This window comes from Macrosteles quadrilineatus, unplaced genomic scaffold (assembly GCF_028750875.1).
Source record: "Macrosteles quadrilineatus isolate MER2022 unplaced genomic scaffold, UCM_ALF_1.0 Scaffold_4__1_contigs__length_99947679, whole genome shotgun sequence".
Taxonomy (NCBI): Eukaryota; Metazoa; Arthropoda; class Insecta; order Hemiptera; family Cicadellidae; genus Macrosteles; species Macrosteles quadrilineatus.
In genome coordinates this window covers 79,582,599-79,600,754 of record NW_026542597.1, presented here as the reverse complement: position 1 = coordinate 79,600,754, position 18,156 = coordinate 79,582,599, and the positions used below count along the sequence as shown (strand labels likewise).

At 37.0% G+C, this 18,156-nt stretch overlaps 1 protein-coding gene across 6 annotated transcripts in view; it reads left to right on the top strand.

The window, feature by feature from the left end:
- LOC128991483 (zinc finger and BTB domain-containing protein 41-like) overlaps positions 1-18,156 on the top strand; it is a 278,309-nt gene that overhangs the window by 168,619 nt on the left and 91,534 nt on the right. Inside the window, exon 1 of one of the 6 annotated variants that reach the window (XM_054414403.1) lies at positions 12,263-12,332. The exons of the other annotated variants lie outside the window; for them this stretch is intronic. Within the exon in view, the coding sequence (XP_054270378.1) occupies positions 12,327-12,332 (6 nt within the window). The 5' untranslated portion in view covers positions 12,263-12,326. Of the gene's footprint in view, positions 1-12,262; positions 12,333-18,156 lie in introns of those variants that run through there. 6 annotated transcript variants of the gene reach the window in all.

The window sequence follows — 18,156 nt, the reverse complement described above, 5'->3', positions numbered from 1 at the left end:
AACAATATAATATGAACCCTTGATGACTCCGCTCAATTTTGTGGATGCCTCTGCGAACGCCACCTAGTTTTACAATGCTTTAATATAAAAAATTATTTCTTTTTTAAGCTCTACACGATGGTTGTATTGAAAATTGGGTACCTATTTCTATGTTTTTAGGGTAAAAATTTGGAAAACCCAATTTTTAAACATTTTTAAACCCTATAATACCCCTATGACCCGATTTTGCAATAACGTTCTTTCTGCCCTACACCTTCAAGCCAAATTTCATTAATATAGTGTGAACATTACTCGAGTTATCGCGTCAACGGACACACACATAGTGTAGGCCTACATACAGGGTGTTCAAAAAAGGTGGGAAAAGGATTTACTGTACATTGTGTTTCCTTAGGTCAAATTAAAGAGAAAATCAAGAATAAAACTTTTTTAATCGCTTTGTTAACTAGATTTCTGTATTTTTATGTAAATATTTTAATCTTTGGGTTGTTTCAACCTATCATGTTATGTATATTAAGTTAGAACAGACTCATGTTAGAAAAAAAGTTACCTTAATCCAATATTTCATTTTTTTAAATTATTATTACAAAAATATGGCTGGTTTTATGAAAATAATATGTCAAGTACATTTTTATTTAGGATTTCAAATTTCCTATCAAACTACACCAAGTTCAAAAATATAGAATAGTAAACGGTATCAGCAATCTGACATATACTTTCTCCCATATGCTTGTCAACAACCTTTATCATGGGTAAGCGGTGGGAGTAACTATGATAATTTTGTAGAAGAAAATCACAAAAGTTGCAATAACTTTTGAACCGCAATTGTTACAGTAATGGGGGTTTCATTATTTTCTTTAGAATTATAAGGACTATAACATATTAATTTGAATCAAAACAGTTTTTTTCCAAAATCCGGTTTTTTGTTATTTTATAGGATTTTTAATGGAAAAATAACATAAGTTACAATAACTTTTGAATCGTAATTTTTACAGAAATGGGATTGGTACCATTTTATTCAGAATCTAAAGGACTATAACATACTCAATTTTTATCAAAATCGCCTATGCCATTTTTAAGAAAATCCGATTTTTACGTAATTTTATAGGAAAATCCAAATAAAAAATCCAAAATCTCAAAAAAATGAAATAAACACCTGGAGATACCATGGATTAGTACCTACATACCAAATTTCATGAAGATTAGACTACAGTTATGGTATGTAGCTCAGTATACATTCTTACATACAGGCACACCATCACACACACATACACACAGACATCACTTCGAAAACCACTTTTTTGGGTTCAGGGGGGCCCATAATGGATATCCACTCAAAACTCAAACTCAAAAATTTTAAACAATACTTTCTCCATATACTATGTATAGGGGGAGAAAGTAAAAAGTAACTGATATAACAAAATTTTCAGTTGTACAATGAAGCAAACCTGACCTGCTTCAAGCCTTATCTATATATAAAATCCAATGTATGTTTGTTTGTTTGTTTGTTTTTCCTTTATGCTATATGAAGGGATAAAAACAGGCCAACGACGTAGGAAGTGGTGAAGGAAGAAGTAAAGGCGAGTCGTGCGGAGTGTGGGAACAGTCTGTGGCACTGAAAATGGTTTACAACGCCTGCATATAGTAATCCTTTGTTGCTGATTAAGGCAACTAGTTTCGGTTCTTGTTTTGAACCATCCTCAGGCCTCAAGGCCTTTACCTCAGCCCGGTCACAATCGATTGTCAATGTCCCTTCGTGTTTTTTGTAATGTGTGTCCGTTCTGTGTATCGTGTTTTGTATATGTTTTATTTATTGATCTCTGTTAACGACCTTTGAATGAGGTGATCCCTTGACACCTTGAGGCCTGAAGATGGTTCAAAACAAGAACCAAAACTAGTTGCCTAAATCAGCAACAAAGGATTACTATATGTAGGTATTGTAAACCATTTTAAGTATAATACAGTAATCCGGAGGCTAAACAACTATTTTAAAAGTCTGTGGCAGTTAGATTAATGTATCTGCATTACTCAAATGCTATAAGAAGGGAGGGAAATGGGTCCAGGACGTAGGAAGTGGTGAAGGCGAGTAGTGCGGAGTGTGGGAACCGTTTGTGACAATTAGGTTAATGTATCTGCAATACTTAAATGCTATGGAGAGGGAGGGACGCAGGTCCTTAACGTTGGAAGTGGTAAAGGAAGTAGTAAAGGCAAGCAGTATGGAGTGTGGGAACTGTCTGTGGTAGTTAGATTAATGTATCTGCATTACTTAAATGCTATCGGAAGGGAGGAAAATAGTTCCAGGACCTAGGTAGTAGTAATGGTGAGCAGTGCGTAGTGTGGGAACCGTTTGTGACAATTAGGTTAATGTATCTGCAATACTTAACTTAAATGCTATGGAAAGGGAGGAAAACAGGTCCTTAACGTTGGAAGTTTTAAAGGAAGTAGTAAAGGCAAGCAGTGCGGAGTGTGGGAACCCTTTGTGGCAGTTGGATTAATGTATCTGCAATACTAAGACTGCTGTCAGAGTAAACTAATGATTTTCCCCGACCAAAGCTTGGTCCCCAGGTTTTTAGTAGAATACAATCCCACAAATTTGAGCTCAAAATAACAGCAGGGTAAAAAATGGCAAATTTAAGAAATATTTGGACGGTTGCCATTTTGACTCGGTTGTCCGTTTATGTTTGGGTATACGTCAATGTATTTACTAAATAAAACCTTTGATTTGATACCAAACTCGACCTGTGCTGATGCTATTCAAGGAAACGCATGTACAGTATTAACATTTTACTGATTTGGTTGAAATGAAATCTTATTTATTAAAAAAACTTTTGCAAAACTTATGACAGCTAGCCTGATCATACTACTGGACCGATATACACAAGGTTTGTACTAAAAGAAAGGTTATCGGTCCTATATGTGCAGGTTTTATTTGTATTTGGATTATATTTATGTTAGTTGTGTAAAAAATGGAAATTAAACTTTTCTTGTGGAGATTTAACATGGGTCCCAAATTTTAAGCTTACGACAGCAATCCTGACCATACTACTGGGATGATATACACACGGGTTGTACCAAAAGAAAGGTTATCGGTCCTTTATGTACATGTTTTATTAGTACTACATTTTGAAATTTTTTATGTTAATTGGGTCAAAAATTAAAATGAAAATATACTTATGGAGATTGAGCATGTGGCCAAAATTTTAAGCTTACGACAGCCACCCTGACCATACTACTGGACCGACTTACACACGGTTTGTACCAAAAGAATAGGTTATTGTTATTGGTCCTATATGTGTAGGTTTTTTTTTGTATTTTGAGAAAAATATTTGCCTATAGAGGTGCAGAATCCCTTTATAAATTAAAATATATTTAAAAATAAGCACAGAAAATTTATTTAAAATTTCTAACAAATTAACATGGGCCTTATGGGTTGCCATTTTGAGGACGAAATGACAACAAAATAATATCAAAACAAATTAAAGAAATTCCAATCAAATGTTTTTATTTACAGCGTGGAAGGAAAATAGAGAAGTTTGCACAATACATACTTTTGGTCGAGTTTTCGACCACGGGCCAGCTCTAGTTCCACCCTATTTTACAACTAAAAATTGTGATGATTCAGTTATTTTTTATTCGATCTTATAGAACTTGGTATCTTTTGATAGGAAATTTTAAGTGCTAAATAAAAGTGTAATTGACATTTTTTCATAAAATAAGCCATTTAAAAAAATGTAAATTTGAAAAATTAAGATTGCCGCCACTTTAAAATTTTGAATGGGATAAAGATATCTTTATTTCAGTCCGTGGCCCAGGTCTTACCGAGCCACCTATGATATAGGCCTAATAGCTACTTCCCTATTAGGAAATTCGCTAATAAGGATAAGTATTCAATTAAATGAAGGATCGAAGGAAATGAAGGAAATGAAGGAATAATTCATTACATTGAGACTTGTTTATAGTGAGGTTGCACTGTAGTATTCTAGGGTCGAACCACTAAACACCAAGCACACTCTGTGCAAATATTTCAATATCTTAAGTTTTATCCAAAAAACCATACAGTAGTGTTTGCAATTAGATGTTTAGTCTGAATATCAGTTTTGGTGTGTTTCAGGTGCAAAGTGAAGGAGGAAAGTGCACAGCTCAGTTGAATGGTGTTCTGTGTGAATGTGTTCAGTGTAAAAAGGCCTTTGACTCTGAGGTTCTGCCAAATAATGCAGGTTTCCAACTAGAATATTTTAAATGTGCACTCTGTGCCCGCAAATACAAATACAAGTACGGTTTAGTTGAACATATTAAGGAATCACATGGCAATGAGAAAAGGCACCAGTGTAATATATGTGCCAAATTATTTAGCAGAGTCTCTTCGTTAAACGATCATGTTTCAAATGTACATTCGATAGAAAACCCAGATAAAACAGAAATTTGTCCAATCTGTGGAAACGTTTTTGTAAACAAACAAAAGGTAAAAATACACGTTCGTAAGGTACATTATAAATTGAAAAAATATCCTCGTGTTCAATGTAAACTTTGTAATAAGTCATTTGCAAAGAAATACGGTCTTGAACGACATACTTCTCGGGTGCATGAGAATACAAAAGAATACCAATGTGGAGAATGTAACTGTTATTTTGGTACTAAAGATAATTTATTGTATCATATCCGAAAACTCCATTTTCCTCAAGAACAATATAAATGTGCAGATTGTGGTAGAGTGTTTAATTTTAAACCGAATTTGCAACTACATCTTAAAAATCAACACTCAGGTACAAATCATAGTTGTGAAATATGTGGGAAAATGTTCAAGTCAAAACAAATATTACTAAAACATTTCATGACACATTCTGATGATAAACAGTACGTCTGTCACACTTGTGGCAAAGGATTTAAAAGAGAGTGTAATTTACAGCAGCACGAGCATACACACAGAGATAACAGACCTCATGTCTGTAATATATGTGGTCAAACCTTCAAACTAAGAACCCATGTCAAACAACACATGGCTGTCCATGGAATCATCAAGAATCACAAGTGTGTTGTCTGTGAGAAGACTTTTGCTAGGAAAACCCAACTGAACACTCATATGTCAACTCATTGATTGTGTTGTAACATCTCTTACACAGCTGTCCACGTCAATTGTGTTAACCTACATTAATAGAGTATGATAATATGTTTTATAAACAATGTTTTATGAGAATTATTAGTTTTGTTAACCTTTTCTAACTTCAAGGTGAAATGCAGTTTTAAGTCAAGTATTGTTGTCTGGTTTTCTTTTTGTTTAATAAGGTTTCTCATTTTTATCAAATAATTCAGTTGTATCATACAATCCTTTTTTGAGCTTTGTAAAGTTTGCTGATTTATAATGGAGAATATTTGAGTCCCATTATATTATTCATTTAGTCAACCTTTTGTAAGAAATCTATTTAAGGTTGTAAAAATTAGTTAAGGTTGTATACTAAACGTTTATCTTAGTTGTAGTTTAAATTGCGTCAGAATTGCGAAGAATAACTTATATCAGTCATTTAAACCATTATTTTATAAGTTTATCTAAGCTCCAACTAGCCAGGCAGATAAAAAAAATAATTTAAAGTATAGGCCTCACCTTAACTTTTCTTGAATGAAGAAGATTGTTATGTTAAGTATTTGACCTAAATAAGGAACATAATTGTTGAGCGGAGCAAAGTGAAGCTCTTTGACTTTGAGATCTACTTAAATACAAACTTTTCAAATCATAGGGGCTGAACATATTTCAGCAACTTACCATGGTTACTTAAACAAACAGTAGAACGTTTTGTGAAGAAACAAACTTCAATTTGATAAATGGCTATCTATTCCATTATTTCAAAATCTAACAGTAGCTGTTTGTGTGTGTGTGTTTATGTTTTACCTTTGACTATTGATACAACTAGACATTCCTTATCCCCATGCCTAGGAAGTGCCATGATCTAGGAAGTTGTTGCCAGTGTTTTAATCAAAATTGTCGTATTTTGATGTGAGCCGCCAACAGATTGCACTGATGTAAGTTACTGATTTCTGTTGAATACACAACTTTTTTACCAAGTCAAACTGATATAACAACTATTTGTGAGCTATACCATCTGTTATAACCCATAAGAATAAGAAGAATAAGAATAAGAATCATTTATTCCATTGATCTTTTTACAAAGAAATAGGACACGTCATATACATTACAAAATAATCATCCAAATACAATCAAGTTTCTGATACATCCAAATAATATAAAAAGTACAATTAATTAGGTATAATAGCTTATTTTAATTAAAATTTACATCAAAATTACACTTTATAAAGTCACTTATGCTGTAGAAAGGATTTAGAATTAGCCAATTATAAATTATATTTCTGAAAATATTGTAATCAACAAATTTTGCACTATCAGGTAGTTTATTAAAAAAGGGAATTGAGTTAATTTTGAAAGAGTCACCCGTTTTAGCCAGTCTATGAGGTTTCATGCTGAGCTTGCCTCCACCCCTAGTATTGTACTCATGAGTGTCAGATCTAAGGGGGAAAGAATGCAAGTTTGACTTGGTGTAGAGTAAAACTTGAAAAATGTACAAATTAATTACTGTTAGAATTTTTAATTGTATGAAAAGAGGTTTACAATGAGATAGGGATCTTGAATTAGCAATATTACGAACTGCCTTTTTTACATGAGGGGAATGTCCCCAAACTAGAATGCCATAGAGTATGTGGGACTGAAACAGACCAAAGTACGATAGTCTCAAATATTCTTGGTTAACAAATTTTTTTAATTTCCATAATAAGCAATCTACTCTTGATAACTTTTTGCAAACCGCCTCAATATGATTTGACCAACTTAATTTTGAATCAATGTGAAATCCTAAAAGCTTGACAGAATCTAGACTAATTTCCTGCTTGAGACTCAATGTCAAATATTGTGTCTTTTCAAGATTAGAATGTAGCTCATTTTGAAGAAAACCAAGCAAGAGCCTGTTCCTCAGCTTCTGCAGTGACCTGTTTCAGGTACTCTAAGTTTTTGTGACTGGCTAGTAAAGTGGTGTCATCAGCATAAATTATTGAATGGATATTGAGATTTTGAGACAAGTCGTTAATGTATACTAAGAAAAAGAAAGGGCCTAAAACAGAACCCTGAGGGACACCGGTCTCTACAGGTTTCATAGCAGAACATTTATTTTTAACTGATACATACTGTTTTCTGTCATACAAATATGATTGAATAATTTTTATTGTGCCATCTTCAATGCCATAATATGATAATTTACGTAGTAATACAGTACATCAAAAGGAACACTATCAAAAGCTTTACTGAGATCACACAAAACTAGCGAAACCGACTCCTTATTTTCAAATGCATTTAGTGATAAATCTGTTAAGTTAAGTACTGCCGAGGTGGTAGACTTACCAGGACGGAAACCATGCTGGCATTCAGAAAATAAATGTTGGGACTCGAAAAAATAACTAACTTGATTGTACATTAGAGATTCAAATATTTTAGAGAATATCGGAATAATAGAGATAGGTCTGTAATTTTGATGTAAATTTGTATCTCCTTTTTTAAAAACTGGAATCACTTTAGATATTTTGAGCAATGAGGAAAAGTATCCTTCTGACATACATTTGTTAAAAATAAAAGCAAGTGGCTCACTTATTATATGGATGGTTTGTTTCAGTATTGTGTTAGACAGCCAATAATAATCCATTGAATTAGATTGGAGAATTTAGATACTACTTGTATTACATCAGTTGAGGAAATTTCTGACCATGTGAACATTGTTGTGTTTTTTGGAATACTACTCAAGAGTTCTACTGGATTATTGGGACCGAGATTAGTTCCTTTGCTTAACTGATTTATTGAGTCTATAAAGAAATTGTTAAATTCATCCGGATCTAAATTGACATCAGAACTGTGAGTTGGAGAAAACTCACTGCTTATAACTTTCCATGCAGCCTTGCAGGAATTTGAGGCATTGCTTATATACTGCTCTACAGCAATTTTTTTAGCTTGCAGAAGTTCCCTTTGATATAATCTTTTTTGTTGCAAATAAACATTATAAGCAGCCTGACAGTGCTCTGAACCTTGCTTAAGCATATTCTTATAAATTGTGTACAGAGTTAACATTTTACTTTTTGTTTCTGCTAATAAAGGAGTATACCAATTAATAATTTTGGATTTTTTACATGCAACCTTATCAGTTACTTTAATCAAAGGAGAACAAAAATGCCATAAATTAACATACTTCTTTAAAAAAATCATCAAATAACGTCTGAACATTAATTTTATTTTGTTTAAAATCATCAATCATTTGCCAATTTTGTTTTTCTAAATTATATTTAAATAAGTCAACATTTTCATTTTTTTGTAATCTAATATATGTACTGCCAGGTTGTATTTTACTGAATCTTTGAATTCAGTCAGGAAAATATCAACATTACCATTTGGAGATCTGTAAATACTTAAAATAGTAACATTGTTATCGAGTAATTTAACACAACAACATTCAAAATTCATCTCAGAGTAAAACTGTGTAACATCAATAACTGAATATTTAATTGAATTTGAAATATAAATTCCTACACCACCATTTTTCCTGGCTTTTCTACAGACTACAGTTGCAGGAATACAATTTTTAGGAATAAAAACATTAACATTATTTTCTTGTAACCAATGCTCAGAGATACACATTAAGTTGACATTCTTATCAATGCATAACTCTTCCAACTCTAAAATTTTGTTTCTAATACAACATACATTAACTTGCATTAGCCTAAAAAACACACTTTGCTCTGCTTTTCACTCTCACTTTGTTGACCACTTATCACTGGCGATATAGGCAGGCAGTCTTGAAGTGCAGCAGCATAGCTCTCCAGGTGGTGACCCCTCACTTTGGGTGTCGAAGAGTGGCAAGTATCTGTATCGCTTGTCTGGTCACGTGCAGTTGTGGAAGATGGAACCGGGGAATAGTTGTCTGCTGGTAAAGTGATATTTGCTCTAGTTGAGGTAGCCGTTTGTGGTGTTGAGTAGGGTGTTAGTTGAAGTCTGTGCAGGAGCCAATTCATTTACTAGCTTATGAAGTTCACTTGTAAAATCTCTGTGTGACAAGCCATTTCTTAATTTTCTAAAAGACTTTTGAAAGTAAGAAACTATAGTAATTTTTGCTAGAGTATGTTTTTGGAATTTAATTATATTGGATATAAAGTCTTTTGGAAGCACATTGTCTCTCACACACCCAATGGGAGAGCATATTAAGTGTTTCAGGTTTCTCTTTTTGAAGTCTTGTGTTAGGTGCTCAAATGCGGTTTCATAGTCCTGACGGGTGGGCTTGCCATAATACTTGTCTTTAGTAACAAGACTGTACACAAGAGCTCCAGATTGACTTTCCTGCAGTGTAAGGTGGTCTGTGATGCACTGGTCAGCAGAAGGCTTCTTGAAGTACTTAGCAAACACAACTGCTACACCTGCCGTCATACGTCGCTCATCATTAAAGTCGCCAGAAATGCTGTGGGCAAATCCAACAGATCTGTCCTCTTGAAACTGCTCAATGACAGAGTCTCAATAATCCTTATATTTGCGTTGCTGGCTGTACTGTCCACAGTAGTGCTGGGAGGGCGTGATTTTTCTTTGTTTTTTCCAAAAACCTGTTTAAGTTTGAAATAAATTTGTTTCGCTAATTTGTACTTGCCTGTGCTATTCAAGTGAAGACCTTTACGGGTGAAGTGATTTCTGCTCAAAATATCCAAGTCAACCAGGTGTACCTTATTAATTCTATCCACTAGCTCTCTTATGTAGTTGTTAGCAAGACAAATTTCATCATGAACTTCATGCTTCTTGCCTACGTCAAATCTTGGTGGTACTGTAGTTACAATGAGAGTTTTATTTTGGCTAATACTCTTGATTTTCTCTTCTAAGGCTGAGTATATAGGAGAGAGATCTTTCCGCAGTGCATCATTAGTTCCTGCAATGAGGACAATTACATCATCATTGGACTTTGAAAGCCGCGCTGTTTCTGCCACTTGATTAATGCATGCATTCGGCATAACTGTTCCAACAGCAGTGATCTCATCATCCTGATTAATTTGGTTAAGTTTGTAGCCTACATTTCTACTTTGGCTATCACCATACACAGTCACTTTAACTTTATTTGTAAACACCTTTTCAACTTTATCTTTGATATGTTGAGGTTTTTTTATCTGAGGTTTTTTATTTAGGCTAACATACTGATTATTTGCCTTTGATAGACTAGGAACATTTTGAGACAAGGTATCGAATTTGTTCTCGGTTACAATGGGACTGGATCTAATGGAAACTTTTGACTTAAATGTTTTTTGTCTTTTTTCTTTTGTCCATTTTTGTTTGTTTAGGTTGACATTCTCAGGATTAGGTGCTACAACAAGTGGTGGTACATGGTTTGCGTTAGGGTTTTGCTGGGTCAAGTTACTCTTTATTTCCTTTTTTAATAGAAGCTGTGTTAATGTATCTCTATTTATCCTTGTATATTGGTCATTGTAGGTTATAAGTGCTAGCTGTGCTCGTTTTGTCAAGATATCCGATTCTGTAAATGTTGGAACTGATAAATCTGTTTCCAGTTTATAGTTGGAGGAGGCAAAAAGCCCAGCATTAATCTTTGAAGATATGCACTCAGCAGTCAGGAGCATGTGTATTCCACAATCTACACTGTTGGTTTGTCGAGCTGTCCTTACATAAGCCAAGGAATGATTTGCGTCGGCATTGTAAAATGTAGCCAGCCTTTCGTATATACACTTAGCATGCAGGTGGTTAAGATTTTCTAGTGAGTCAAAATGATAAAATTTGTCTTGATCCTTATCCCACAGAAGAATGCTCCAGTGTGTCCCTGATCCCCCAATGCTCTGAACCTTAGAAGAATCATTTACAGGGATGAAGACAAACTTTTTATTTTCCAGATTTTGGGGTAAAAGAATTTCCCCAAAATTATCAAGGGTTTTAAAAGCTAGTGTTAATACTGGACTGATGAAATGTACACCCTTGTGTGCAATATTGTTGTTGAAGATGTCAAAAACAATTTGAACTGTGTCATCTGTTACCCACTTGGACTCCAATAAAGTCAGAGAAATGTCCTTTTTATTCAGCTTATTTTCTTGTGGATTGGAACTTAGGATTGATTTCTTGAGGCTAGAACCCTTTGGTGAAATGGGAGTTTCATCCGCTTTTGTATTAATTGTCTCGGGTGTTGTCTCAGTTACACTAGGTGTAATGCCATCATGCGGTACCAGTATTTCATCACTATTCTCTGTGGAGGATTGTTTGGCAGAGTGTATGGACTCACATGAGCTAGACAGATTCACTATAGTAACTGATGAGGAATTACTTTTATTTATTAAAGAGTTGTTATTGTTCAGACTTAGTTCGATTTCCTTCATAGCTACTAAGAAATGTTCTTTATTTTTTAGCTTTGGAGTCCCATATCTGGTTTTATTCTCCCTGTATAAACATACATCTATTTCTTTTGCACATCCTTCCTCACCTGTTCCATAGAAAGTAACATTGTATCGAGGGATTTTGTATTTACAGTCAATACCTTTTACTATGGCTGGCCAATGAGAGTGCCCTTTCAGTTTGGCAAAAACTCTGTCACCAATTTTGAATTTTGTTTCTTTTTTTCCATCCATAATTAGGTTGGGTGGATTATGTCACACTTTTACATACATAAACCATCGAACTATCAAGCCATAACAATATAGCTACAATATATAATATATTGTGATACCCAATTTTAAATTATAAAGAAAGTTACTTTTGGTTATAATATTAAAGGATGAGGTGGCTACTCAGTTCACCACCAAATTGAGCAAAAAATGTCCATCACAATAAAGTGTGACAAATAGGAAGTTAAGTTAATATAAAATTAATAAAACAATAGAGATAAAATCTTCAATTTTAAGCTGAAATATTAAAGGGCCAAAGTCAACAATGAATGTTCATAATCCAACTGGAAGTTCCAGCATATTGTCATTCACCAGAGTCCCCTTATCACTCAGTATTTCCCTCTCACTCACTTCTTGTGCACAACCACTGTTCCAGTCAGTTGTTCCTTCGACTTGAAACTAGTTTCATGAACCAGTTGTTTCTTTTCATGCAGTTTTATACAGGAAATAACTACTTTGGTCAGATTTATTAAAAATATTGCAGTGTGTTATTTTAGAACAAATTAATTTGAAATTTTGAATCAAAATAATATTTTTTTATCTATTAAATATATATTCACAAGGAATAGTGCCAAATACTAATTATTAAGTGAGCAGTATAGCTAAAATGGTTCAGTGAAAATCCATGTGATGGGTCCACAGAAACAATGAAGGTAAAGTTTAACTTTAAATATTTATTTTAATTTATGAGGATTTTCTAAATTTAATGGTTCTATAAAAACTAAATGCTTTACCAAACTTTTCTTGTTCACCTTATGCACTACAGAATAAATGATTACTTTAAAATATTAAAATATACTGGAGCACTGAAAACTTGTCACTTTTGAGCCTGTAGATTTTGGCCATAAAAATTATGCCATAATCATAAAAGAAGGTAGAAAATGTAATTTTAGACACTATCACATTTTTTGACTGCACAACTACCTTCTTTTTTTAATAAAAAAATTACAATTTATGAACACACTCCTGAATTAACTGGGCTTTTTGTTTGGTCTCTGTAGAAACAATGAGAAAATTCACAATTTTTAAATTTGCTTTGACATTTTAATCCAAACAAACATGACTGTCAAGTTTTTTTTAGTAAATTTCCCATATAGGGAATAAGCCACAGTAGACTCTCGCTCATCTGCATCGGCCTTGTCCGGACTCCCGCTGGGCCTGATCGGCAATCGTGATTTTTTTAGTGGCACAGTACAGTAGAAGTCCGATTTTCTGAGCTAAACAGGACCAAGACTACCTCGGATAATCAAAAACTCAAATAACACGGCGGAAAATATTATTTTTGGTGGAACTGCATTTATCCGGCTATAAATACCTGGAACCTGGAACAAAATTGAAAAAACAAGGAATACTGGGATCACATACTGGGAAACAAGGAAAATACAAGGCTATGAATACTGTGGACCTGAAACAAAATTGAAAAAAACGGCTATATACTCCCGACCGGACGTCCGCCACATTAGTACGGATGAGCGAGAGTCTACTGTATACCATTGTGACGCAAAATTCTAGGGGGGGAATAAACTAGTATTCACCTAAGTCAGGCTAGGACTACCCCTAGAACCGGCCACACTCAAATTTCTTCCCCGGAGTGCTCAGAAGGAGCCGAGAAAAATCCAGGGGTCGATACGAAGTTGTCAACGGCTTTGACTGATCAATTTATTTAAATTTAATCGAAGGCTCAGAGCTCTAGAAGCGCTCAGGAAATCCTGCAGACGCTCAGTAGGAGCTATTTCATCCTCACCTTCGCTAACGTGTTTTGGAGAATTTTGCCTAACTTTTATACTGACTCTGTAGGACCGACGAGTATTCAATCTTAGCCAATGTGATTTAAATACTCGTATTAAACTTTGAACTATCTGGCTAAAGTCGTTGGTAAATAATATAAAATCGAATATAAGGTAAAAGTAATAATTCCTACAGAGTCGTCGGGCCTAATTAATATAATCGGACGGATAATTTAACGTGAGTGGTTTAAACTAAGTTTAATATTAATTTTCGTAGCTGATTGTTCAAATCAGCCTACTCCCAAGATTAGGTTCTCTCGCCCGCCAAAGACGGGGTTTAGAACTCAGACGACAAGTCTCGGGGCACTAAAATGGCGAATTAATTAGAATAAACGTACGTAATAATCATTCGTAGAAATCGTAATTTGAAACTAATTGGTTTAAATCAAACCAAACGATAATCACCGCTAGTCACTGGCAAGCAGGAACTGGCGGGTCTAGAATCAAGTCGGCGAAATTTAAGTTATTAAATATCGAATTTGGAAACGGGAATGCGAATGTTAAAAGGAAATTTAAACGTAAATCGTAGCAATGTGATTAACTAATATAGCTAACCTTCGGTAAACAAATTATCGATGATCGTGCAAGCGTTGATAACAGGCGAATGTAACGACGAAGTTACTTCGAAGACGGCGTACGAACGAATAATCCTGTCTTGAGTGTCTTGGAGTAAAATCCTTCGTTCCTGCCCGCTCGAGGCTTACGCGCTCAAGCGGCGAACTTTAGTACTACTAGATAACAGCTGATCGAATTCACTTGTTGAGCTGGTCTAGTTTCGTCTGTCGTCTGTCAACAAATAAACACTAGTTTGGGGTTATGTCGTCGTCGGCGTTAAATACCTGTAAAATCGGCCGGTTTAACTTTATTATGTGAAACGAAGTGCTATTATGAATAAATATGTAGTTGTGGATGTGTTTGTGTACTTCACTGTGAATAAAAATAGGCCTACGTTCTTTGGCCCATAGCCCAAGCTATGGCCAACACATAGGCCTCGGAGTAGGCTATTGTGGTTAAAAATCGGGTAAGTTCTGATGTTCATTTATTCGTAGTACGTTTTTACCCCCCTTAAAATTTGGCACCTTACACCCCTTACCAACTTCAGCAAAAAAAAGAAAAAAAAGATCTTAAACGTAGGGGTTCGGACGGGGTCGGAATGGTCTCGAAGAAGGGATGCCTGTAGAAGTCGTCGTTTAGTCGTAATCGTTCGGATCGTATCGTATCAACCAACGGGAGGGATATCACCAGCTCCGTCGGGGCGTGCGTCGGAGTTCGTTGCGTTGTTCGATCGGCTTTTCGGTTTCGAAGAATCTACGTCGTGTCGGGCGTCGTCCACCTCCGATGTGAGGTGACTCACCACGACATGGCCCGATTGGCCGTCGTTCGTCGCGGTTAGCCTCGATGCGTCGTCTTTCCGGTCTCGGCGAATTCGTTCGTTGGGACGTTCACGAGGCACGTCGGCCACCTCCGATGTGAGGTGACTCCCCGCGACACGGCCCGATTGGCCGTCGTTCGTCGCGGTAGCCTCGATGCGTCATCCTTCCGGTCTCGGCCAATTAGTACGTTGGGACGTTCACGAGGCACGTCGGCCACCTCCGATGTGAGGTGACTCACCGTGGCCAGGCCCGTGTGGCCCTCGTTTGCCACGGGTTGCCTCGGGAAAGCGTCCTTTACGATAAATTGCGTTACAGGATTTCTGGGATACCTCTGTTTGACAGGGGTTGCAATTGCCCTGAGCCACTGCGTCTGCTCAGTCAACGCCGACTACCCCTAATCGTTGTCAAACAGCGGTATTTCGCGTTCCAGAAATTCTGCAAATTTTGTGTTTGTTTTTCGTGTAATTTTGAAAATTTTGATTTCGTGGTTGATGTTTTTGACCGGAAAGGGCGGGGAGACATCGTCGTTGTGGAGGTTTCGTACTACGGTGTGTACTCTGACTAGAGCGAGGTCAGCAGTACACCGAATGCCGAGTACCACCTCCACACTTAGGCCCGGGACGTGGATATCCCGCGAATAAGGTTGGCCAGCGATTTCGTCGTCTACTCGGTACCGATCCGAAACACACGCTGCGTTGTCCGTTCGTTGATTGACGTCAGTCTGGTCGGGTACGATGCAGCACGTCCGAAGGTGACGTACGATCTCCAATCAGACTGACTGACGAGCCGGTATCGACGAGGGCGCTGAACGTCTCACCTGAGATGACCGCGTCGACAAAGGGTCGGTCATCTCTGGGGCGCGTTCGCGGATGACGGTTCCCGTTAATTGCGTTATGAAACGGAGCCAACGGCTCCACTCGGAGGTCGTACGGCGTCGGGTAAATCGTTACGTCTATCGAACGTTACGTGGTGATCGTGTTCCGTCGTTGAACCGAAAAACGTGATGCGCGACGGAATATCTTGCCAGGGCGACGGGATGTTGGCTGGCAGCTTTACCAACACTTTGAGGGTTCGTCGAACGGATGAAGAACGTTCGGTGGGAGTCCGAGTATATCTCGCATGCTGGCCGTCTCCTGGTGCGTTGGAGGTTCCAGCAATTGCGGTCGAATTCGGATATCATGGGCCGCATAAGCGGTAGTCCACGACATCGTAGTCACCGTCGGGTTCATCGGCTGACCGATGCTTCCCAACGGGTTTCTCAAAGACTCGCAAAAGCGTTTGCGAAGCTCGGCGACGCTACACCCAGTTCCCAGCTGATACTTCGTCGTCTCAGCTATTATTGTCTGCTCAAAGTGTGGATCCAACCGACGCGCGGGTCGTCTATCGGCGATCTTGGTGCGCTCTTTATCATCGAAGGCATTATTTCGGAAATTTCGTCTTAGTGGTAGTCGTCGACGTTTGAATTTCCACCGTGTCTATCGTTACGTGGCTAATCGATAACGTATCGGGTCGAATAATGGTCGTTGTAGTAGTCGAAGTCGTCGTAGATTTCGTTTATCTCGTAATTTCGTTTAAATGTCGAAGTCAAAACCGTGTTTTCGAGTCCAAATGTTCGGGCGCCAGAGATGTGACGCAAACTTCTACAAAACGACGGTACTAGGACGTGAGACCGAGGAAGCTCAGTCCCTGTTCGGGCGCCGGAGATGTGACGCAAAATTCTAGGGGGGGAATAAACTAGTATTCACCTAAGTCAGGCTAGGACTACCCCTAGAACCGGCCACACTCAAATTTCTTCCCCGGAGTGCTCAGAAGGAGCCGAGAAAAATCCAGGGGTCGATACGAAGTTGTCAACGGCTTTGACTGATCAATTTATTTAAATTTAATCGAAGGCTCAGAGCTCTAGAAGCGCTCAGGAAATCCTGCAGACGCTCAGTAGGAGCTATTTCATCCTCACCTTCGCTAACGTGTTTTGGAGAATTTTGCCTAACTTTTATACTGACTCTGTAGGACCGACGAGTATTCAATCTTAGCCAATGTGATTTAAATACTCGTATTAAACTTTGAACTATCTGGCTAAAGTCGTTGGTAAATAATATAAAATCGAATATAAGGTAAAAGTAATAATTCCTACAGAGTCGTCGGGCCTAATTAATATAATCGGACGGATAATTTAACGTGAGTGGTTTAAACTAAGTTTAATATTAATTTTCGTAGCTGATTGTTCAAATCAGCCTACTCCCAAGATTAGGTTCTCTCGCCCGCCAAAGACGGGGTTTAGAACTCAGACGACAAGTCTCGGGGCACTAAAATGGCGAATTAATTAGAATAAACGTACGTAATAATCATTCGTAGAAATCGTAATTTGAAACTAATTGGTTTAAATCAAACCAAACGATAATCACCGCTAGTCACTGGCAAGCAGGAACTGGCGGGTCTAGAATCAAGTCGGCGAAATTTAAGTTATTAAATATCGAATTTGGAAACGGGAATGCGAATGTTAAAAGGAAATTTAAACGTAAATCGTAGCAATGTGATTAACTAATATAGCTAACCTTCGGTAAACAAATTATCGATGATCGTGCAAGCGTTGATAACAGGCGAATGTAACGACGAAGTTACTTCGAAGACGGCGTACGAACGAATAATCCTGTCTTGAGTGTCTTGGAGTAAAATCCTTCGTTCCTGCCCGCTCGAGGCTTACGCGCTCAAGCGGCGAACTTTAGTACTACTAGATAACAGCTGATCGAATTCACTTGTTGAGCTGGTCTAGTTTCGTCTGTCGTCTGTCAACAAATAAACACTAGTTTGGGGTTATGTCGTCGTCGGCGTTAAATACCTGTAAAATCGGCCGGTTTAACTTTATTATGTGAAACGAAGTGCTATTATGAATAAATATGTAGTTGTGGATGTGTTTGTGTACTTCACTGTGAATAAAAATAGGCCTACGTTCTTTGGCCCATAGCCCAAGCTATGGCCAACACATAGGCCTCGGAGTAGGCTATTGTGGTTAAAAATCGGGTAAGTTCTGATGTTCATTTATTCGTAGTACGTTTTTACCCCCCTTAAAATTTGGCACCTTACACCATAATACATGATAAGACCTGGACCCGGAACAGATTTACTTATTTGTTTTGAAGTCCCTAGAGGCCAAAAACACCATCCAATATTCTTAGCTCAAAAATCCTTTCGGGCTCTGCCCCAGTGGCACTGAAGTTTCCCATGTTAACCTTATGAGTATTCATATTTAAAAGGAATTAAAACTTTTAGTCTGCTGTTTCAACTACACAAGTTGGTTCTATGAAATTCAATAGCATTAT